Genomic DNA, 19,644 nt, shown 5'->3' on the forward strand with positions numbered 1-19,644 from the left:
CATGGCATTTTTGAGGCAGATTTGTAGATTTACTCTGGCCAGATACTCTTCCTGTCACCAACACTCACCTGTTGCCAAGTCAGATAATATTTTCTTCTTGTCAGACATATTTTCATGGAAGAATACAAATGAAGGAAACCACTCGTACAATTTTCTGTTTTCATTTACACCCATCATGTCATGGAGACACTATTACACACACACACACTAACACACATGCACACACACATGTGCATGTATACATACATGCATATGTATATGTATGTATTTATGTAAGTATTGTATATATATGTGTGTGTGTGTGTGTGTGTGTGTATATATACACACATATATATATATATATATATATACACACATATATATATATATATATATATATATTGGCGTTAGGAAGGGCATCCAGCTGTAGAAACTCTGCCAGATCAAGACTGGAGCCTGGTGTAGCCATCTGGTTCGCCAGGCCTCAGTCAAACCGTCCAACCCATGCTAGCATGGAAAGCGGACGTTAAATGATGATGATGATGATGATGATACATGACGGGCTTCTTTCAGTTTCTGGTTACCAGATGGTTGTGATGGTGGTGGTGGTGGTGGTTGTGATGACGATGGCAGCGCTAATGATGACAATAGTGAAGATGGTAGTGGTGGTGATGATGGTGATGGTGACATCACAATGATAACGGTTTCTACATAGAAATACACAGACATCATTTAGCAATCGCTGAGAGATATGATATAGCGACAACAACAACAACAACTATAATAATCCACTCTCAACTAGATTTATCACACAATGTTTCTTATAAAGGAAATCAATATATTTCTGAGATTCTCTGACACAAATCTTCACATTTATTAACGAGAGAATCAATTAAATTCAAGTCAAATCAGGTGAATCATCATCATCATCATCATCGTTTAACGTCCGTTTTCCATGCTAGCATGGGTTGGACGGTTCGACTGGGGTCTGGGAAGCCAGGAGGCTGCACCAGGCTCCAGTCTGATCTGGCAGTGTTTCTACAGCTGGATGCCCTTCCTAACATCAACCACTCCAAGAGTGTAGTGGGTGCTTTTTACATGCCACCGGCACAGGGGCCAGAAGAGACTGGCAAATGGCCACGATCGGTTGGTGCTTCTACTTTTATTACTGGGGTTTTAATCTGTCACTTACTGAGCTGTGGCCATGCTGGGGCACCACCTTGATGAGTTTAGTTAGACAAATTGACTCCCAGGACTTATTTCTCTATAAGTCTGGTATGAACCTTATCAGTTCCTTTTGTCAAACTGCTAAGTTATGGGAATATACACAAGCCAACACTAGTTGTCAAATAGTGACAATGGACATCCCCCCACCACACACATATTTGATGGGCTTCTTTCAGTCTCTGTCTACCAAATTCACTCACAAGGCTTTAGCCAGCCTGGGGCTATATTACAAGACACTTGCCCAAGGTACCATGCAGTGGGACTGGACATGAAACCATCTGGTTGGAAGCAGACTTATTAGACAGACATGAGTGCTTCTGTTATACACTTCTACCAATCTCTCCTTCTGTCTAAATCTTGGGTTTTCTGGACCCTGAACCAATTTGGTATGGAAATACAGATTGGTGAAGGTGAGGCTGTGTGCTAAGAAGTTTGCTTCCCAACCACATAGTTTTGGTCCCAACTGCATTTCTTATTGGAATTGTAAATATAAAAGACATTTTAAGGATTTCTTTTATAAATACAAAATGGAATATACTCAAAGAAAAAAAAATCATAAAAGAAAATTAATGCGGACTTACTTTCGGACAGTTAAAGGATCTCCTTCAGAATCAATTTCTGGATTTGGTTCTGGAACTTCAGAAAAATCGTTTATGACTTCAGAGATCTGATCAACAACAGCATCCCAAATCCGTTGCCAGCGCGTCTTGGGACCAATTGAATTTACATCAGTCAAGTCATTGACAACTGTAAAGAAAGATTTAAAAAAAAATTAAAACTGAATTACTTTAGACATTGAAATGTATGTGTGTGTGTATGAATGTATGTTTAATTTATTTATCAACCATAAAATGATGAAAGACAAGGACCAAGTGCTGTGTTAAACAAAATAATGGTTTAAATCAAACATACATCATCATTTAAATCAAACATACATCCTTGCTTAACGTCTGCTTTCCATGCTAGCATGGGTTGGACGAAAGACTGAGGGCTAGTGAACCAGATGGCTGCACCAGGCTTCAATCTTGATCTGGCAGAGTTTCTACAGCTGGATGCCCTTCCTAACGCCAACCATTCTGAGAGTGTAGTGGGTGCTTTTACATGCCACCAGCACGGAGCCAGTCAGGTGGTACTGGTAACGACCTCGCTCGAATCTTTTACACATGCCACCGGCACAGGTGCTTGTAAGGTGATGCTGGTAACGATCACACTCAAATGGTGTCTTTTATGTGTCACCGGCATGGAGGCCAGATAGCCGGTCTGGCAATGATCACTCTTGGATGTGCTCTTAATACCCTACCAGCATGGGGCTCGAGTGCCAGCAAAGCGATGCTGGTAACCATCACCCTCGAATGGTGCCTTTTAGGTGCCACTATGGCTCACAAGAACTGAGTAGGTATGCTAAACAAAGTGATAGATTAACTCTACCATCTTATAGTCACTCTGGCTTACAAGAAAATAAAAGAAAGAATTGGAAACAAATTAAGGAATAGTCTGTTACCTTCTCGATCTTCTGTTGGAAGGGAACGATCCTTAACTTCATTGGCGTCTGTCTCATCCGGTGAAACGTGATGCGTTGCATCAGATTTGCTCCGTTGCACCTTTCTTCTGAACAAATTAAACAAAAATAAAATATATTTATATTGACAGAAAAATAAAATTTTTTAAATGGTTCTGTTATTGCCTAGGCTGAAGAGAAAGAGCAGCAGCTATAACCCTTATTAAGACTAGTAGAAAGGGAGGGAACAAGTTAACCTTAGACAAGACCCTGGTTACAATACTGTGGACAGAAGGGTTCTGGTAAAGGCAGAAATGAACCGGGTTGTGGTGTTAAACTGAATGATGAATTAAGGCCTATACACAGCCGTGTGGTTAAGAAGTTTGCTTTTGTAACTACATAGTTTAGGGTTCAATACCAACATGCAGCATTTTGGTTAAGTGCCTTTTACTAAGGCTCTGGGCTGAGGGTATTTCATGGATGGAAAGTATAGCTAGTGTCATAGAATAGGGCTGAGTTCTTGATAATCGAGGGTTGGGGTCCTTAACTCATATATAGTTCCCAGTTGTTAATATTTTGCTTTATTTTTTTTACTGGTTTTAGTTACTGGAGTGTGGCCAAGCTGGAGTATTACCCCCAAATGCCTTTGGGAAATTCTTGAATACCACACATCCTAAAATCGTTACACTGTGTGCCCTATTTATGAATTACAAAAATGAAACAAACAAACAAAAAAAAAGGTTCATAGTCTATAGTGAGAACCCTTTTCCTTTTTGGTCAATTATTTCAAAAATAATTAATAGCTGAATCTTCGTTAAAACAAAATTGAAATTTAAAAGGCAAAACTGAAATATATCTACCTTCGCTTCTCTAACGACTGACATTTTTCTTCCAAATGAACATTTCGGCTTTTTTCATAGTCAAGTTCTTGTTTAACTTTCTCAAATTGACAAGCTTTCTTATATTCTTGTAACTCACTACCTGTAAACAGTTTTGAAATGGCAAAACATAAATAGACTTAAAAACTGAAAAATGCTTCTGTCACTTCAAATATTTCCTATTTTACTTTTGTTAGTAAAAGAAAGTGGGAGGGAGAGAGAAAGAGAGAGACAGAGACAGAGAGAGATGGCCTCGTTTATTCTACAAAGTCATTTCTCTCTACTCTTCATGTAGAAGTTATTGTTAACCAAGGGATTAGTTTAAGGGACGACAATAAATACAAAATAAAACCTATGTAAGACAGTATATATCTTAACACCGTCCTTTTTTTTTTTTTACTCTATTTCTGTCAAAATACTCAACCTTTATTTCAATTAACTTTAAAAAATGTTAAGCAGTTGTCAGAAACAAAAACTGACTGGAAATTTTGATTTAAGGTTTGAATCCTGTTCAGTTTAAATCAAAAATTTGCGTTTGAGAACAAAGGGGACCCATAGGTGGGTTGGTATCAAAAGGGTTAAAAATTCTGACAGACTTGTTATATTTTTGTATTTTCACAAAAAAACAAAATGCTAACTATTAAAAAGAAACCCATCTTAAATATAAAAGTTTAACTGAGATTTTAAAAAGATGAAACTAAAAACATTTCTTGTGTCAGTGTAATGTTTTCTTAACCTGGACTGTGATACCTTCTTTGAGTCCTTGTGAGATCATAAGAGGGTGCCGGATGTTTAGAAGGGCCACAATATTTCTCAAATGAAAACCAAATTCAGTTCTTTTCCTTGTTTCAGTCATTAGACTGTGGCCATACTGCAGCACCACTGTGAAGGGTTTAGCTGAACAAAGCCACTTCAGGACTTCTGACATGTATTCAATCTTTCTCTTATTGCAAAATTAAGTTATAGTGATGTAAACAAACCAACATCAGTTGTTGGGCAGTGAGGGAATAAACACAAAGATATACACTCATGCATATTTACACAGTTCACAATGTGCATGTGAGCATGCACACACATGCATGCATGCGCACACACACACATACACATCAATTTTCATATGGAAAAGTTTGACAGTGACTTTGAAGTCTCCGCTGCCCTAACCACTGGGCCATTGTGCCTCCACTGTTGTTGCTGCTGCTGCTGCTGGTGGGTGTGAATCTAGTACTACATTATGTCATGTGCTATCCCCATATTAAGACAGTGGGATTTGATTTGATAGAGAATTGGCTGCTATTTCTAGCATGTCGTGTGACCAGATAGAAACTTTCTCTTTGAGTGCACAGTTTCACCTTTTGCTGGAAGCGGAGGAATAAATTCTAATTGTGGAGTATTTTCTGAACTCATCTGTTTGTACATGAAAGACTCTAAGTTGACAATAATGATGGTGATGATGATGTGGGTGATGGCTGTGGTGGTGGTGATGGTGGTGGTGATGGTGATGACAAAGGCGGTGAGCTGGCAGAAATGTTAGCACGCCGGGCGAAATGCTTAGCGGTATTTCGTCTGCATTACGTTCTGAGTTCAAATTCCACCGAGGTCGACTTTGCCTTTCATCCTTTCGGGGTCGATAAATTAAGTACCAGTTACGCACTGGGGTCGATGTAATCGACTTAATACCTATGCCTGTCCTTGTTTGTCCCCTCTATGTTTAGCCCCTTGTGGGTAGTAAAGAAATAGGTAATGACAATGTTGATGATAATGATTATGAAGATGTCGATAATGATGATGATGAAGTTGATGACAAAGATGATGACAACGAAGCTGCTGCCACTGTTGATGACAATGATGTTGATGATAATGATGATGATGATGATGACAACAATGATGATGATAATGATGACGATGATGATGATGATGCTGATGAATCAATTTTTGCCTTCTGTCTGCTAGAGTAGAACATGAGCCATCAAAATTTTTTTTATTTCTTCATTAACATCTGGATTAATTCTCAAGTAAGAACCACCAGTAGCTCTCAGTTCAAAATTGCATCAAAGCAATTATACAAAAGAAAATGACGAAGGAAGTAAGTCTTAAGGCTAAAAGTTTGGAAAGGCGCCGAAGTTAATCTTGAATTCCTCTTTGTTTTCTTTTCTTTTTTCTTTCTTTACAATAAATTTCATATTCTAACCATCACACTTTTTCTAAGATGGTCAGAACAGCTGCAACAAATCACTTATTCTCATTTCATTAATAAATTATTGAATCCTTCAGCGAATTATTTTATTATTTTAATTTGTTTTAGTTAACCTAAGTGGAAGGAAGAAAAAAAACGGGAAAAAAATGTTGACTTGAAAGAGGAAAATAACAAAGAAAATGAGAAATTCTTTAAAGCCAGCAAATGGCTAAATATTTTACCATATTCTGAATATATGCCAAGAATAATGTTATTTTTGATAATATTTATCTTTCTTGAAAAATGTTCTTTATTTTTAAGGCTAAAGAAAGATGTGGAAAATCTTTTAACAATTTTCATTTTCCTTTTTTATTTTACCAAATTCCATTGTAATTTATTTATGTTTTTTTTGCTTAAATTTTATGAAAATGTTATTTTCTTTATTTATTTCAATGTTGTAGTTCTCTTTAGATTTTATTTGTTGGGAGAGCAAAGAACAAGGAAAGGAAATTGTCTAAAAATCTGCTTTGTTGGCTCACTGCCACATTACCACATTGCCACAAACAATTTTATGGTTATATACAGGTGAAGATACTCACCTGGTTATTCAGTTCAAAGTAGTTTATTTGGTACAGTGCCTAGGAGAACAGACAGGCTGAGGGACTTCCTAATTAGTCGTCAATATAGAAATGCTTGTTGAGTTTTCATTAACTAAAATCTTTTGGTGTAAAACTAGCAAATCACAATGGAAACTTCAGTTTCACTACAAAGAAATTCCAATATTATTGAAACACACATCATATTAAGCTGATGCATGGCTGTGTGATTAAGGAATGGACTTTGCAACCATGTGGTTATGGGTTCAGTCCCACAGCATGGCACCTTGGTCAAGTGTCTTCTATTATAGCACAAAGTCAATGCCTTATGAGCAAATCTATCATATTCATCATCATCATCATTTAACGTCCACTTTCCATGCTAGCATGGGTTGGACAGTTCAACTGGGGTCTGGGAAGCCAGGAGGCTGCACCAGGCCCAGTCTGATCTGGCAGTGTTTCTACAGCTGGATGCCCTTCCTAACGCCAACCACTCCATGAGTATAGCGGGTGCTTTTTACATGCCACTGGCACAGGTGCCAGGCGAGGCTGGCAACGGCCACAATAGGTTGGTGCTTTTTACATGCCTGGCAATGGCCACGTTCGGATGGTTCTTTTACGTGCCACCGGCACTGGTATCACAACTACAATTTCCATTGATTTTTGATTGATTTCAATTTCGATTTTGCTTGCCTCAACAGGTCTTCGCAAGCAGAGTTTTTGTGTCCCAAGAAGAAAAGGTATGCATAATTAGACTGGCTACATCCCAGGTAGAGGCCACGGGTTATGGTCTCACTTGTCCTGCCGGGTCTTCTCACGCTCAGCGTACTTCCAAATCTATGGAAGCTCATCATAAGTAGTAGCTGTGTTGTTAGAAGTTTGTTTCGCAAACACGCTGCTCCAGGTTCAGTTCCACTGTGTGACGCAAGGGACAATTGTGTTATATTATAGCCCATGGCCAACTAAAGCCTTGCTAATGAATTAGGTTGACAGAAACTGGGAAAAGCCCATTGTAAAGCTTTGTGTTTGTCCCCTACCATTGCTTAACAGCCAGTGTCGGTTTGTTTATGTCCTTGTAACTTAGTTGTTTAGCAAAAGAGACCAATAAGATAGGTTCAAGACTTAAAAGCCAATTAGCTTAATGACTAAGTCAGGTGTCTTCACTAATGTAAATCTTAATGATAGGACTCCTTATTTAATTACAACGACAATGCTGTCAGATTAACAGAAATACATTCATTTGAATTGAATGCAGTTTTATTTAAATGCATTTGTCTCCCTATTCCTGTTTTCAATATGAATTGGATGTATATATATATATACATACACACACACACCCATATATATATAGGGAGAATTTATGAAAAAAACAAAAGACGAAGACAGGTAGTGTACAAAACAAAGAGATGTATTAGTATAACGCTCAGGAATAGAAAAAGTCTTTTACATTTCGAGCCTATGCTCTTCTACAGAAAGGGACACAGAAAAAACAAGGAGAGAGAAAAAGGAGATAAAAAACAAAGAGAGAAACAAGGAGAGAAAAAATGTGTGTAGTGGCTAACGATCTATAATGGCTATATACATATAGCCTGGTGCAGCCTTCTGGCTCACCAGTCCTACTCATAAATACACACATGTCTACACATACATGCATACATACACACACACACACATACATACATACATACATACATACATATATACATACCTACATACACGCATACATACATACATACACACATACATACATACATACATACATACATACATACATACATACATACATACATACAATACATACGTACATACATACATACATACATACATACGTACATACATACAACACATACATGCATACATACACGCATACATACATACATACATACATACACACACACATACATACATACATACATACATACATACATACCTACATACACGCATACATACATACATACATACACACATACATACATACACACATACATACATACATACATACATACATACATACATACATACATACAACACATACATACATACATCTTTGCAAATGTGATGTATGAGAGTTTACCTGTTTGTGTGTATTTCACCATAGAAATGTGTGCAAATGCATGTTTGCTTTTTTCTTTTTTTCTTTTTTTGTTTGCTTGTTTTTTTTTTTGCTCTATTAATACGACTTTCTGATAAAAATCATTTCAAGACTTTTGCCCTCCTTCAGCTTTTCGAAAAGCTGCTAACCGATGTAACCCTCCACTCCTTCAGCAGAGAAAGCTTGCCAAATACTGTTGAATCTCGCCATTTACCAAACCAGATCAGACCATCCCAGACGAAGCCAGACCTAACAGCTAAGCACATAATCATGTTGTACCTTTTCCAAAGACAAAAAAAATCTCATCCTTGTTTGTGTTTTCCTTAGACTTTCCTGTAAAACATAATCTCACCCACATGGCAACATAATCACACTTACACTCACACAAGCACACACCTTCAATACATGTACTTACAACTACATGAAGACTTCTAAACACACACACACACACACACACACATGTATGCTGTAGACTGGAATAAGAACAATGTTTGATTTATTTATATCTTGTGTTCAATATCTTCATAGAAGAGTCAAGTCTAATGATATTTTGTTAGTATCTTCTTAGCATTTATGTATTGTTTGTCTAAGGCCATTGAAAATAATACAAGCCTTGAACATATGTTCAGATGTTTAGCTTTAACTATTTTCGCTGTGGAGTGTGACGAGTGCTGTTCACTTTGATATTAAGTTCTCGCCAAAATAAGTATGGGAATAAAATTATGGTTTATTAGGCTATTAACCTCATCTTTTAGAGATGGAAAGCAGTAGATGTCAGTAACTTAGTGAATAAGTGATAGCTATATTACTGCCCCCCACCACCACCTCACTAGTTTCAACATAAAGGTTCCTGGTTCAAACTCTGGGCAAGAGTGTATATATAACATATATATATTGGCTCATTTCATAAATAATGTGGTTGTTTTCAATTACATGAAAAGTCAGAGGGGGATGGGATAAACTACCTGCATCAACTTGATATAAAAGCAGGCAGTAATTTTACCTTCGTCTTATTCTTAGTGCAAGTTTTGAAGAGTGCAGTTCGATTTTAACAGTTATTTTTTCAAAGCTATAATGGAAGTGACACAGGAGCATATTTGGCATATTTTGCTTTATGAGTTCAATAAAGGCAACAACGCAATGGAAAGTGTGAGGAATATTAATGGAGTATATGGGGATTGGACAATAAGCGTAAGCCTGTGTCAGCAGTGGTTCCAGAAATTCTGAGCTGGAAATTACAGCCCAGAAGACGAGCCTCTTCCTGGAAAATCTGTAGAGCTCAACAAGGACACCCTGCAAACCCTGATGAAACAAAATCCCATCGTAATTTGCAGAGAAACTTGGATTTGGTCATTCAGTCATTCATCGACACCTGCGTGCCATCGGGAAACTTAGCATATTGGGTCAATGGGCTCCTCACAAACTTTCTGAGTTTAATCACACACAGAAAGTGAATGTGTGCTCTTCTTTGCTGTCATATGTCACGGATGAACCTTTTTTGGACTGAATAGTGACTGGTGATGAGAATTGGCTTCTCTATAAAAATGTCAAGCACCAAAGACAGTGGGGAGGGAAAGGAGAAATACTGGCACCCCAGGCTGAAGAAGGTCTTCGCCCTTGTAAGGTGTTGTTATCTGTTTAGTGGGATATGAAAGGTTTAGTCCACTTTGAACTTTTAAACCCAAATCAAACGACAACAAAGGAGAGAAACGACCATCTCTGGTTTCAAGACGAAAGGTGTTCTTCCATCAGGATAATACTCAGCCACATATAGTGAAGATGACATTCCAAAGGCTGGAGCAGGTTGAATGGGAAACGTCCCACCCATTTTTGCAAGACATTGCCTCGTCTGATTATCATTTATTCTACTGTCTTCAAAATCATTTGGACGGAAAAAATATGAATTCTGTAGACAAGGTCAGAACAGTTCTAGAGGAGTATTTTTTGTAATGAACAAGTGGATTTTGGAAGAGGGGGGAGGGTGCTTGCAAGTCTACCAGATAGGTGGAAGAGTATTGCAGAAAATGAAGGAGAGTATATTTTAGATTAAAAAAGAATTTTGTTTATCTTAATTTTATGTATGTGTGTGTGTGTGTGCATGTATATATATGTATATATACACACACACACATACACAACCATACAAAGGGCATCCATTCAGTTTTCCTCATTCAAAAGTTTAATCCACTTGAGGCTATGGCAGAACACAATTACCCAAAGTGCTGTGCAGTGGGATTGAACCTATAACCATGTGGATGTAAACTAAACTTCGTAATCACGCAACCATGCTTGTACCTATAGATTTAGATATTTAAAAGATATTTCATTTCAATCACATTTCTCATAATGAATTGTAAAGTTGCATGAAATGATATACAAGCTCTTATCAGAGCTGGTCGGATGGGCAACAATAATCTCTATATATATAAATGGCAAAATGTGTGTGTGTGTGTGTGTGTGTGTGTGTCCTTTATACAAATCCACAATTTTTCAGTTAGAGGGCTCACACTTTCTATGGTCATTCAAAACCACCCAAGGGTGGTTGTGCACATCTTTACATTTTCCCAGTCACCCTGCAAAGCCATTAAAAAAAATCAATAGAAGTGACGTTTTTGTGAATTTTCTATCCAAAACCCAATCAAAATGCCCGAAACTTGATACGCCAATTGAATGCCAGCTAGCTGTATGTGATTGGTCGGAGATTTGGACAGTACTCGCGTGTATGTGCGCACGCACGCAGCTATATATGCATGCACTAGCACTATGACCCGGCAACGCCGGGTCATAGTGCTAGTATCAAATAAATCCACAATATGTATCGATTTCCAGGTTCTTTCTCTTCTAAAATAAAGATCATATTTTTATTGCAGACGAGATGGAAATTGAAAGTTGTGACATCCATGCATTTGCAATATTGAGCTAATGACGGATTCCCTTTTTATACGTTCATGAACTCTACTAGACATAGCAGTCCAAATCTTCATTCAACTCACACCCTACTGTCTTAGCTATTTCGTGACCATGTTTCTAATGAAATACACAGCTATATATGATCCATGTTGGACAAACTCTATCAAAAAGGCTAAAGATGTCTTAACATCATTCATCAAAAACCTTCGTCAGCTGCTAACCGGTTACCTGTTTAAAGCTATGTATGGCTATCGTATGTCCACACATACAGTTTGCATCCTAGTCTGGAATACTCATTGTTTCCAGAATATCAGTCTACTGGAAACTGTCCAGAAACATGCAACCAGACAAATATTCTCCACAAGTCACTTAACCATAACTTAAACGTGTTGCTTCATTGGGCACTAAGGTTTCGGAGTGTAGCAGTTGACTTAATAGCAGCTCACAAGATTATCTGCCATTCTTCCAACAACAACTTTGGAATCCGATCCTTTTACCAATCATTCATATGATTATAAAATCAAAATATAGTGAAACATCCATGACTTTCGGAAACGTTTTTCATGCTCAGAATTGTCAAATTATTTGTGACGAACCAGATGGTGCAGCCATCTGGTTCGTCAGTCCTCAGTCAAATCGTCCAACCCATGCCAGCATGGAAAGCGGACGTTAAACGACGATGATGATGATGATGATGTTAGCAATCAAGGCTCTGCCTTCTTAAAAGATTCCATGCACCCTGAAACTTTCCAACCCTATTCCTGATGTACCTATGCATCTTTTCCTCTTCATGGCATTTCTTCTATTCCCTTTTTCTCTCTCGTTTTATTCCGTGTCCCCTGCTCCTGGCTTTCATTGTTGTCTTCCTGCATTCTGTTCCCAATCCCAACCTTTCCCGATCAATCATAATGCACCTTAATACAAGACACATTGAGTCCATTATGGTTATTAATATTACTAGTCAACCTTCACATTCTGCCAAGTTGACTTGGCTGGCAAAAACCATTTGCATGTGGGACTAAATGGTTATTGCCATTTCTTCTGGCTCATCACTTTCTGAGTTTAATCCCACTGAGGTTGACTTAGCCTTTCATCATGTAGGGATTGATAAAATAAAGTACCAGTCAAGTACTGGGGTTGATTTCATCGACTAACCCCTAAAACCCTAAATTTCAGCCCTTGTGCCTATTTTAGGAACAATAATTATAAACAATTATTAATTTAATGAGAGACAATTAAGTGGGTATGTAAAATATATAAACAATGGATTCTTTCTAAAATTTATGACAGAAGTTTTAGATTTATACAGGAACACTTTAAAATAGATGGTTTTATATCATAAAAGCTGAGATGGACACAAGTGGGTTGGTATTAAAAGGGTTAATTAATATTTAACTAGATTAACTACTTTACATCGTTTAGAGTCATATTTCTAATATTACAACTTCAAATTCCATGACAGAAAAATAATTCAATAAAATATAAATAAAACGAAATAAATATGTGAACTGGGTGAACTGCATCTTGTCTGCAGACATTGCACCACTGTAGTAGGTGATGGAAACCATCAGCAGAGGACTGCAGTTGGCAGAGGAGTCTGTTGTCCTCAGTCAATAAACATCATCATCGTTTAACGTCTGTTTTCCATGCTAGCATGGGTTGGATGGTTCGACCAGGGTCTGGGAAGTCAGAAGGCTGCGCCAGGCTCCAGTCTGATCTGGCAGTGTTTCTACAGCTGGATGCCCTTCCTAACGCCAACCACCCTGTGAGTAATAAAAAATCATCTCCACCACCACCATCATCATCATCATCATCATTATCATCATGTTTTATCATCTATTTTCCATGCTGGCATGGGTTGGATGGTTTGACAGGATCCAAGAGATCATAGGATAGTGCCATGATCCAATGTCTGCTTTAATATGGTTTCTATGGTTACATACCCTTCCTAGCAACAGACACTTTACAGGGTGCATTGAGTGCTCTTCTTCATGGCACCAACACTAGTGATGTTGTCATGCAGCTTCCAACATTAAGATTCTCTCTGGACTGAGAGGGGTTTATTTGGGGCGATGAGATGTAAAAGTATGAAAGAAGGGGCCAGAACAGGTTTCCTGTTGTAGAGGAGCTACATGTTTACTCAGAGTTTAGAAGAGGAATATTTTGGTGAAACAAACTTACTCAGAGCTTGGTTTTCTATCATAATAGCCACCAGCTGTTCTTGAAGGTGGGTCAGTTGTTGCTCAAAACTCACTCTTTCTTCAGAATTAAGTGGATGAATGCATTCTGAGCGAGGTGACTCAGGTGTTCCTTGTCCTGATAAACTACTGTTTTCTCCTTCACGGTCAGCAGTTATTAATTCAAAAGTCTGAATAAAAGTATAAAAAAGAATATAAATCACAAATGAAATCAATACACATTCTTCTTTGTATTTTTCCATTTCCCAAACTGATACAAACTTGTTAATAATAAATCATTTTAATCAATTAATTTGAAAGCAATAAAGAAAAAAAATACCATGATCAGGGGGAATTTAATGATGTGGTAATAGGGTGATGCTGATGCTGATGTGGAAGTGGTGGTGTGAATGGTAATGTAAGGATGGTGGTGTTGATGAGAGGATAATGATGGCACTTTTGATAATAATAAAAGAGATTTGGTGATGGTGGGGCTGGAGTAATTTTGATGAGGAGCACTGACGTGGTACAAATGATCCTGATGTTTGTGGTAGTGGTGGTGGTGGCATAAGTGTGATGGTATTGGTGGTAGTTTCCTTACTGGTGCAGATTTCGTATTAGATTGAAGAGAAGAAACAGTACGTATGGAAATTTCCAGGCAACCCTCAATTAGGGTTAGGGTTAACTAAGAGGGTAGTATTAATGTTATTAAATGTTTAATAGGTGGTGTTTGAGCAGCAGTTCCCTCACTGGCCAGCTCCTGTCAAACTGTCCAACCCATACCAGCATGGAAAATGGACATTAAATGATGATGATATACATATATACACATATATATATGTATATATATCATCATCATCATTGTTTAACACCTGCTTTCCATGCTGGCATGGGTTGGACAGTTTGACTGAAGACTGGCAAGCCAGAAGGCTGTACTAGTCTCTAATGTTGTTTGGCAAGGTTTCTACAGCTGGATGCCCTTCCTAATGCCAACCACTCCGAGATTGTAGTGGGTGCTTTTTATGTGCCACTGGCATATGTGTGTGTATATATATAAATAAAATAAAATACAAAATGGGACAAGAACGCAAAACATCCAGACAACTAGATGATACAGAAAGGGACAACAAAACATCCAGATAGACGATACAAAGAAAACAAGGACAGGTCATTCGAAGCTTTTTATCCTCAGTCAAGAACTGGACCATCCTCACAATTTTGGCTGATTAATCTTCGAATGACCTGTCCTTGTTTTTTTGTATCATCTATCTGGATGTTTTGTTGTCCTTTTTGTATCACCTAACTGTCTGGATGTTTTGAGTTCTTGTCCCATTTTGTATTTTATTTTATATATATATATATATATACACACATACATAAATACACATAGACACATTGGGGGTTCTTTCAGCTTCTGTCAGCTAAATTCTCTCAGAAGGCTATGGTTGGGCTGGGGCTATAGTAGAAGGCATTTGTGCAAGGTATAACACAGTAGGGCTGAACGTAAAACCATGTTGTAAGGGAACAAACTTCTTAACTATACAACCATGCTTTTATATGTCATCATTTTTCAAATCCATTTTACATGAAGGCCAGGGTTGGATGGGTTGGGTCATCACAGTTCAAGTCAGTTTTTACCCCGAGTTTCCAAGTTACTCCTAGACAGGTTGAGAACCATCTCTTACTTGTACCTTTATTTTTAACATGGCTTTTTATGGCTGTATGCCCTTCCTAAAACCAACCACATTACCAAGTGCACTGGATGCATCATGGCACCAGCACTAAAGGGATTGTCATGTTATTGACAAGACAAGATCAAAGAGTCCTCTCAGTGCTATGTGCTATCGTTTGCTAATTAACCAACCATAATGAACAACTAACACGATAGTTATCAAGCTAATGATAATTGCATTTGATGGCATGAAAGACACATGGGTATATTTCATGCATCCCTCTTTCAGCAATGCTTACTCAGGAGAAATACAGTGCCATGGACAGAATTAGTTCACAGGAGGCTCAAATTTGCATATAGAACCTAGGGCAATTGTTTTGAGACATTTTTTCCGTTTTGAAAATCAAAGACAGTCATAAAAATGCTTCTGCTGTTGATGCTGTTGCTAAGATGGGGAAGATGACAACTCATTATCATAATCATTAAATAAAAAAAAAATACTCATAATAAAATAATTAAATGTAAAAAAATATTAAAAAGTTGTCTTTATTGCTTCAAATGGTTAAGATAAAGCAGAGAAAACACTTTAAAAAACGTGTTAGGAAAGAATAAAAGAAATGAATAAAGATGAAAAAACAAAATGAAGACAACCCTGCTGAATAGCGAAAAGAAAAGAAAAGAAAACGAAAAGAAGGAAAAAGACAAAAAAAAATAGGAAACATTAAGCAAAAACCTACACTAAAGTTTCTTGAAAGATGTGTGTTTAGTAATAGAAACCTATTTACCTATTTACTAAATGATTCTGTAAAGTTTCCTTTGGTAATAATGGAAGGGAGAGAGAGAGAGAGAGAGAGAGTAAGATAAAGAAAGGAGGAAAAGAGAGAGAGACGAGAGAGAGAGGAGAGGGAGAAAAAGTGTTAAGAATTTCGACTTTGAGCCATTATAGCTGTCTGATGATGAATCTATAAGGAATCGCTTTCCAATAAACTGGAACTAAAAACTGTTACCAAAACATTTCATTTTATTTTTCCTTTGAACTGAGAAGTAAATTATGTGGAATAGAGTTTGCTTTTGTTTGTTTTCTGTTTTTCTTTTCTTTAAGTGGAACATTGGTCAGTCATAATGTTTTGGGCTGTCGAGTGGTCATGGAGGAATGACACATTCCAAAAATAAATCCTTGCTTACACTGTACACTACAGTTACAGCACCAACACACACACACACACACACGCACACACACACATGCAGAAAAGAAAAACCATGTTTAGTGCCAGCGGTCAGCTGCTTTGCCCATCAATTCCAAAATCAGTGAGAAGAGGAATGTTCATGAACAACAATGGTACTGTAAAGAAAAACTTGCTTTGCAACCAAATGGTTTTGGCTTGAATTCCATTGTTTGGCACCTTGGACAAGGGTTTTCTTTCTTTTACAACAGCCCCAGACAGGATCTGAATGAAGTCCTTGGTGTGTGTGAGTGTGAAAGAGTTCCCACTCTCCAACATTGCTTTGCAATTGGTATTTGTTTGCTTATATCCCCATAACTTTGTGATTTCAGCAGAAGGGCCCAATACAATAAATGCCAGACTTAAATACTAGGGCCAACTTTTTCAGCTAAACCCTTCAAGGAGGTGCCCCAAGAATGATGCTGCAGCAAAATGACTGAAGCATCAGAATAAAAGAGCTGCTTCAAAACCTGCAGTTTCTCCACCCACCTCACACTACCACCACCACCATCATCATCATCATCTCTAACATGACTAGAACTGCACTCTCCAAAACTGACCTATCTCTTCAAAATCATTTGAGCATGGTCATTGCCAGTGCTGCTGGACTGGCTCCCGTGCAGGTAACATATAAAAATACCTTTTGAGTGTAATCTTTTCCAGAACCACCTGACTGGCCCCCAGTGCCAGCGACATGTAAAAAGTACCCACTACACTCTCGGAGTGGTTGGCATTAGGAAGGGCATCTAGCTGTAGAAACTCTGCCAGATCAAGATTGAAGCCTAGTGCAGCCATCTGGTTTGCCAGACCTCAGTCAAATCGTCCAACCCATGCTAGCATGGAAAGCGGACGTTAAACGATGATGATGATGAAAATAGCATTAAGCAGCAAATGGTGAATTTTGTTGACAATTGCCAGTCAATTTTGTGTCAGATCTGCACTTTTATAGATGTGTGGAATAAAGGAAAAAAAACAAATACCTTACTCAAGGTAAGGGTGAGAAGAAGGAAGGTCACATCTACTGTACAATAATGCTTTAATAAGATGCACCTGTGTTACCCATTGCAGCAGGGAAACGAACATACAAATGACTGAATGAACGAAGCTTTCACAAAAAGGAGAGGAGAGATCAGCCAAGTTAACTTCAGTCTTGTTTGGAATTCCATCAATTACCATCTAGCCTCTTGACTGTCCATGGAGAGATTATCATTATCAAGGGTTTAAGTAAACTGCACAGAACAAGTTATACAGACAATACATTGTGGGTAGAAAGTTTGATTAATAAATCACTGAAGCATGAATTTTGTTTTGTTTGAATGCTTTTCTCTCCGACAGAACAACACTGAAACAGAACATTGTTAATGCACCGGTAATCCGTTTTTTTCTTTTTTTTTTAGAATTTGTATATTTATAGTTTCTGTTGCTATTTCTTCATCATCCGTGTGTGTGGTTGTTACCTCATAAAAGCCAACAAATATAAATTAGAGGTTTTATATTTATTGGCTTCCCTTAAACGGAAATCGGTTTTTCATTTTGCTACAGTTTTGTGGCTATCTGCATTATTTTTACCTTTCGATTTATTATTATTATTATTATTATTATTATTATTATTATTTGATGAAAACTCAGCTTATTTTGTTGAGTATGATGGAAAGTGTCAGCTGCTTACAACAAGGAGACTAAGGTGACACTTGTTTACTGATCAAGCTTCAAGAATCCTGCTGAGAACTTGCATTCCCAAGCAATGATGTTTTTCGTAGGTGTTCTGTTTTTACATTTGTACCAATCTTTTTGAGCCACGTTGGTGGTTGAGTGCTGATACTTCCAAGCATGCCAAGCACTACTGGTATCACGTCCACTCTCTTCATTGCCCACAATCTGTGTATTTCCCACTTCAAATTGCTATAGTTGTTCACTTTTTCTTCTTCTTTCTCTTTGATCCTGTGGTCACCGGGACATGCTCTATCGATTATCCTGCAAGTTTTATCTTTTCTGTTCACCACAACAATGTCAGGCTTCTGATGTCTGGTCTGACGGTCCCACTGAATCATTGCACCCAACAAGATTTTGCACTCTTTATTCTCAGTAACTCTTTCTGGAAGATGTCATAGCACATCTTTGATTTTCCTAGGCCATACTTTTCACAGAACTCCCATTCTTGCCACATTGTCATCTTTTGGATTCACATTGTGCCAATTTCATGCATTCACTAACAATGTGCCTGTTTCACCTCACATTCTCCATTTGTCTCTCTCAGTTGTATCAGCAATTCTGAACTTCACATAGTTTGTCCCCAATGCTTGTTCTTGTGCAGCACACACAAGTGCTTCTGTCTATCTTCAGCTCACGCCTCTGCATCCATTATTATTATTATTATTATTATTATAATTATTATGATCATTATTATTTCTTATTTTCATTAGCATCTTCTTTCAAATCTGTTTCCATTTTTTGCCAAGTGTCTTCTTGACACCTAGAGCAGAAAAACGTATTTTATACATTGGTAGGCCAGTAAAATAAACACCAGATTGCTCATTTATAAAGTCATGTGACACAGTAAAAGGGGAAGAAAGATAGAGAGAAAAAGGGGAAAAAAATAATAAAAAAGTAAAGAAATAAAATAAAGAGGGAAAAAGGAAAGAAAATTGACAGTGACAATACTCTTCTCAGTATGTGTGATGTACCATTTAAGGCATTGGCAGTGGAAACCTAACAAACCTGTGCTTTGCAGAGGATATTCTCAGACTAGCGGGCTCAGAACAAGAACTGAAACAACTAGTAGAGTGCCTAGACAAGGCCTGCAAGGAATTTGGTATGGAGGTAAATGCAGAGAATCAGTACAAACATAAGAAGCATCAGTGGAGTTGAGCTTGAACAGGTTTAGAACTTCAAATGTCTTGGGGTGATAGTGAGTGGCCAAGGTTCCAAGCCTGAAGTGATATTCTGCATTGCCAAAACAACAGCAGCAATGACCAAATTCAGAACACTGTGAAGAGACAGAAATATCTCACTGAGCTCCAAAATTAGGCTAAAGAGATCGTTAGTGATCTCAATATTTCTGTACACCAGTGAGAAATGGAGACTGACAGCAGAAATTGAAAGAAGAATCCAGGCTGCTGAGATGTTTCAGGAGACTTTTGGGAATATCCACACAGAGATTGTGCCACAAATGAGGAAATAAAATGAAGAAAAAGGCAGGCAATGGGGTCTATTTGTGAA

The 19,644-nt window shown here is 37.8% G+C and overlaps 1 protein-coding gene across 6 annotated transcripts in view; it reads right to left on the bottom strand.

The window, feature by feature from the left end:
- Nucleotides 1-19,644, bottom strand: part of LOC115217121 (GRAM domain-containing protein 4-like) — a 175,650-nt gene that overhangs the window by 79,349 nt on the left and 76,657 nt on the right. For 5 of the 6 annotated variants that reach the window (XM_036507033.1, XM_036507036.1, XM_036507037.1 and 2 more), the window contains exons 3-6: nucleotides 13,535-13,721; nucleotides 3,565-3,685; nucleotides 2,708-2,814; nucleotides 1,788-1,953 (exon numbers count right to left, since the gene is read on the bottom strand). In XM_036507033.1, coding sequence (XP_036362926.1) covers nucleotides 1,788-1,953; nucleotides 2,708-2,814; nucleotides 3,565-3,685; nucleotides 13,535-13,721 — 581 coding nt within the window. The remainder of the gene's footprint in view (nucleotides 1-1,787; nucleotides 1,954-2,707; nucleotides 2,815-3,564; nucleotides 3,686-13,534; nucleotides 13,722-19,644) is intronic. The other variant, XM_036507034.1, reaches the window with a different exon arrangement.

This window comes from Octopus sinensis, linkage group LG11, assembly GCF_006345805.1.
Source record: "Octopus sinensis linkage group LG11, ASM634580v1, whole genome shotgun sequence".
Lineage (NCBI taxonomy): Eukaryota > Metazoa > Mollusca > Cephalopoda > Octopoda > Octopodidae > Octopus > Octopus sinensis.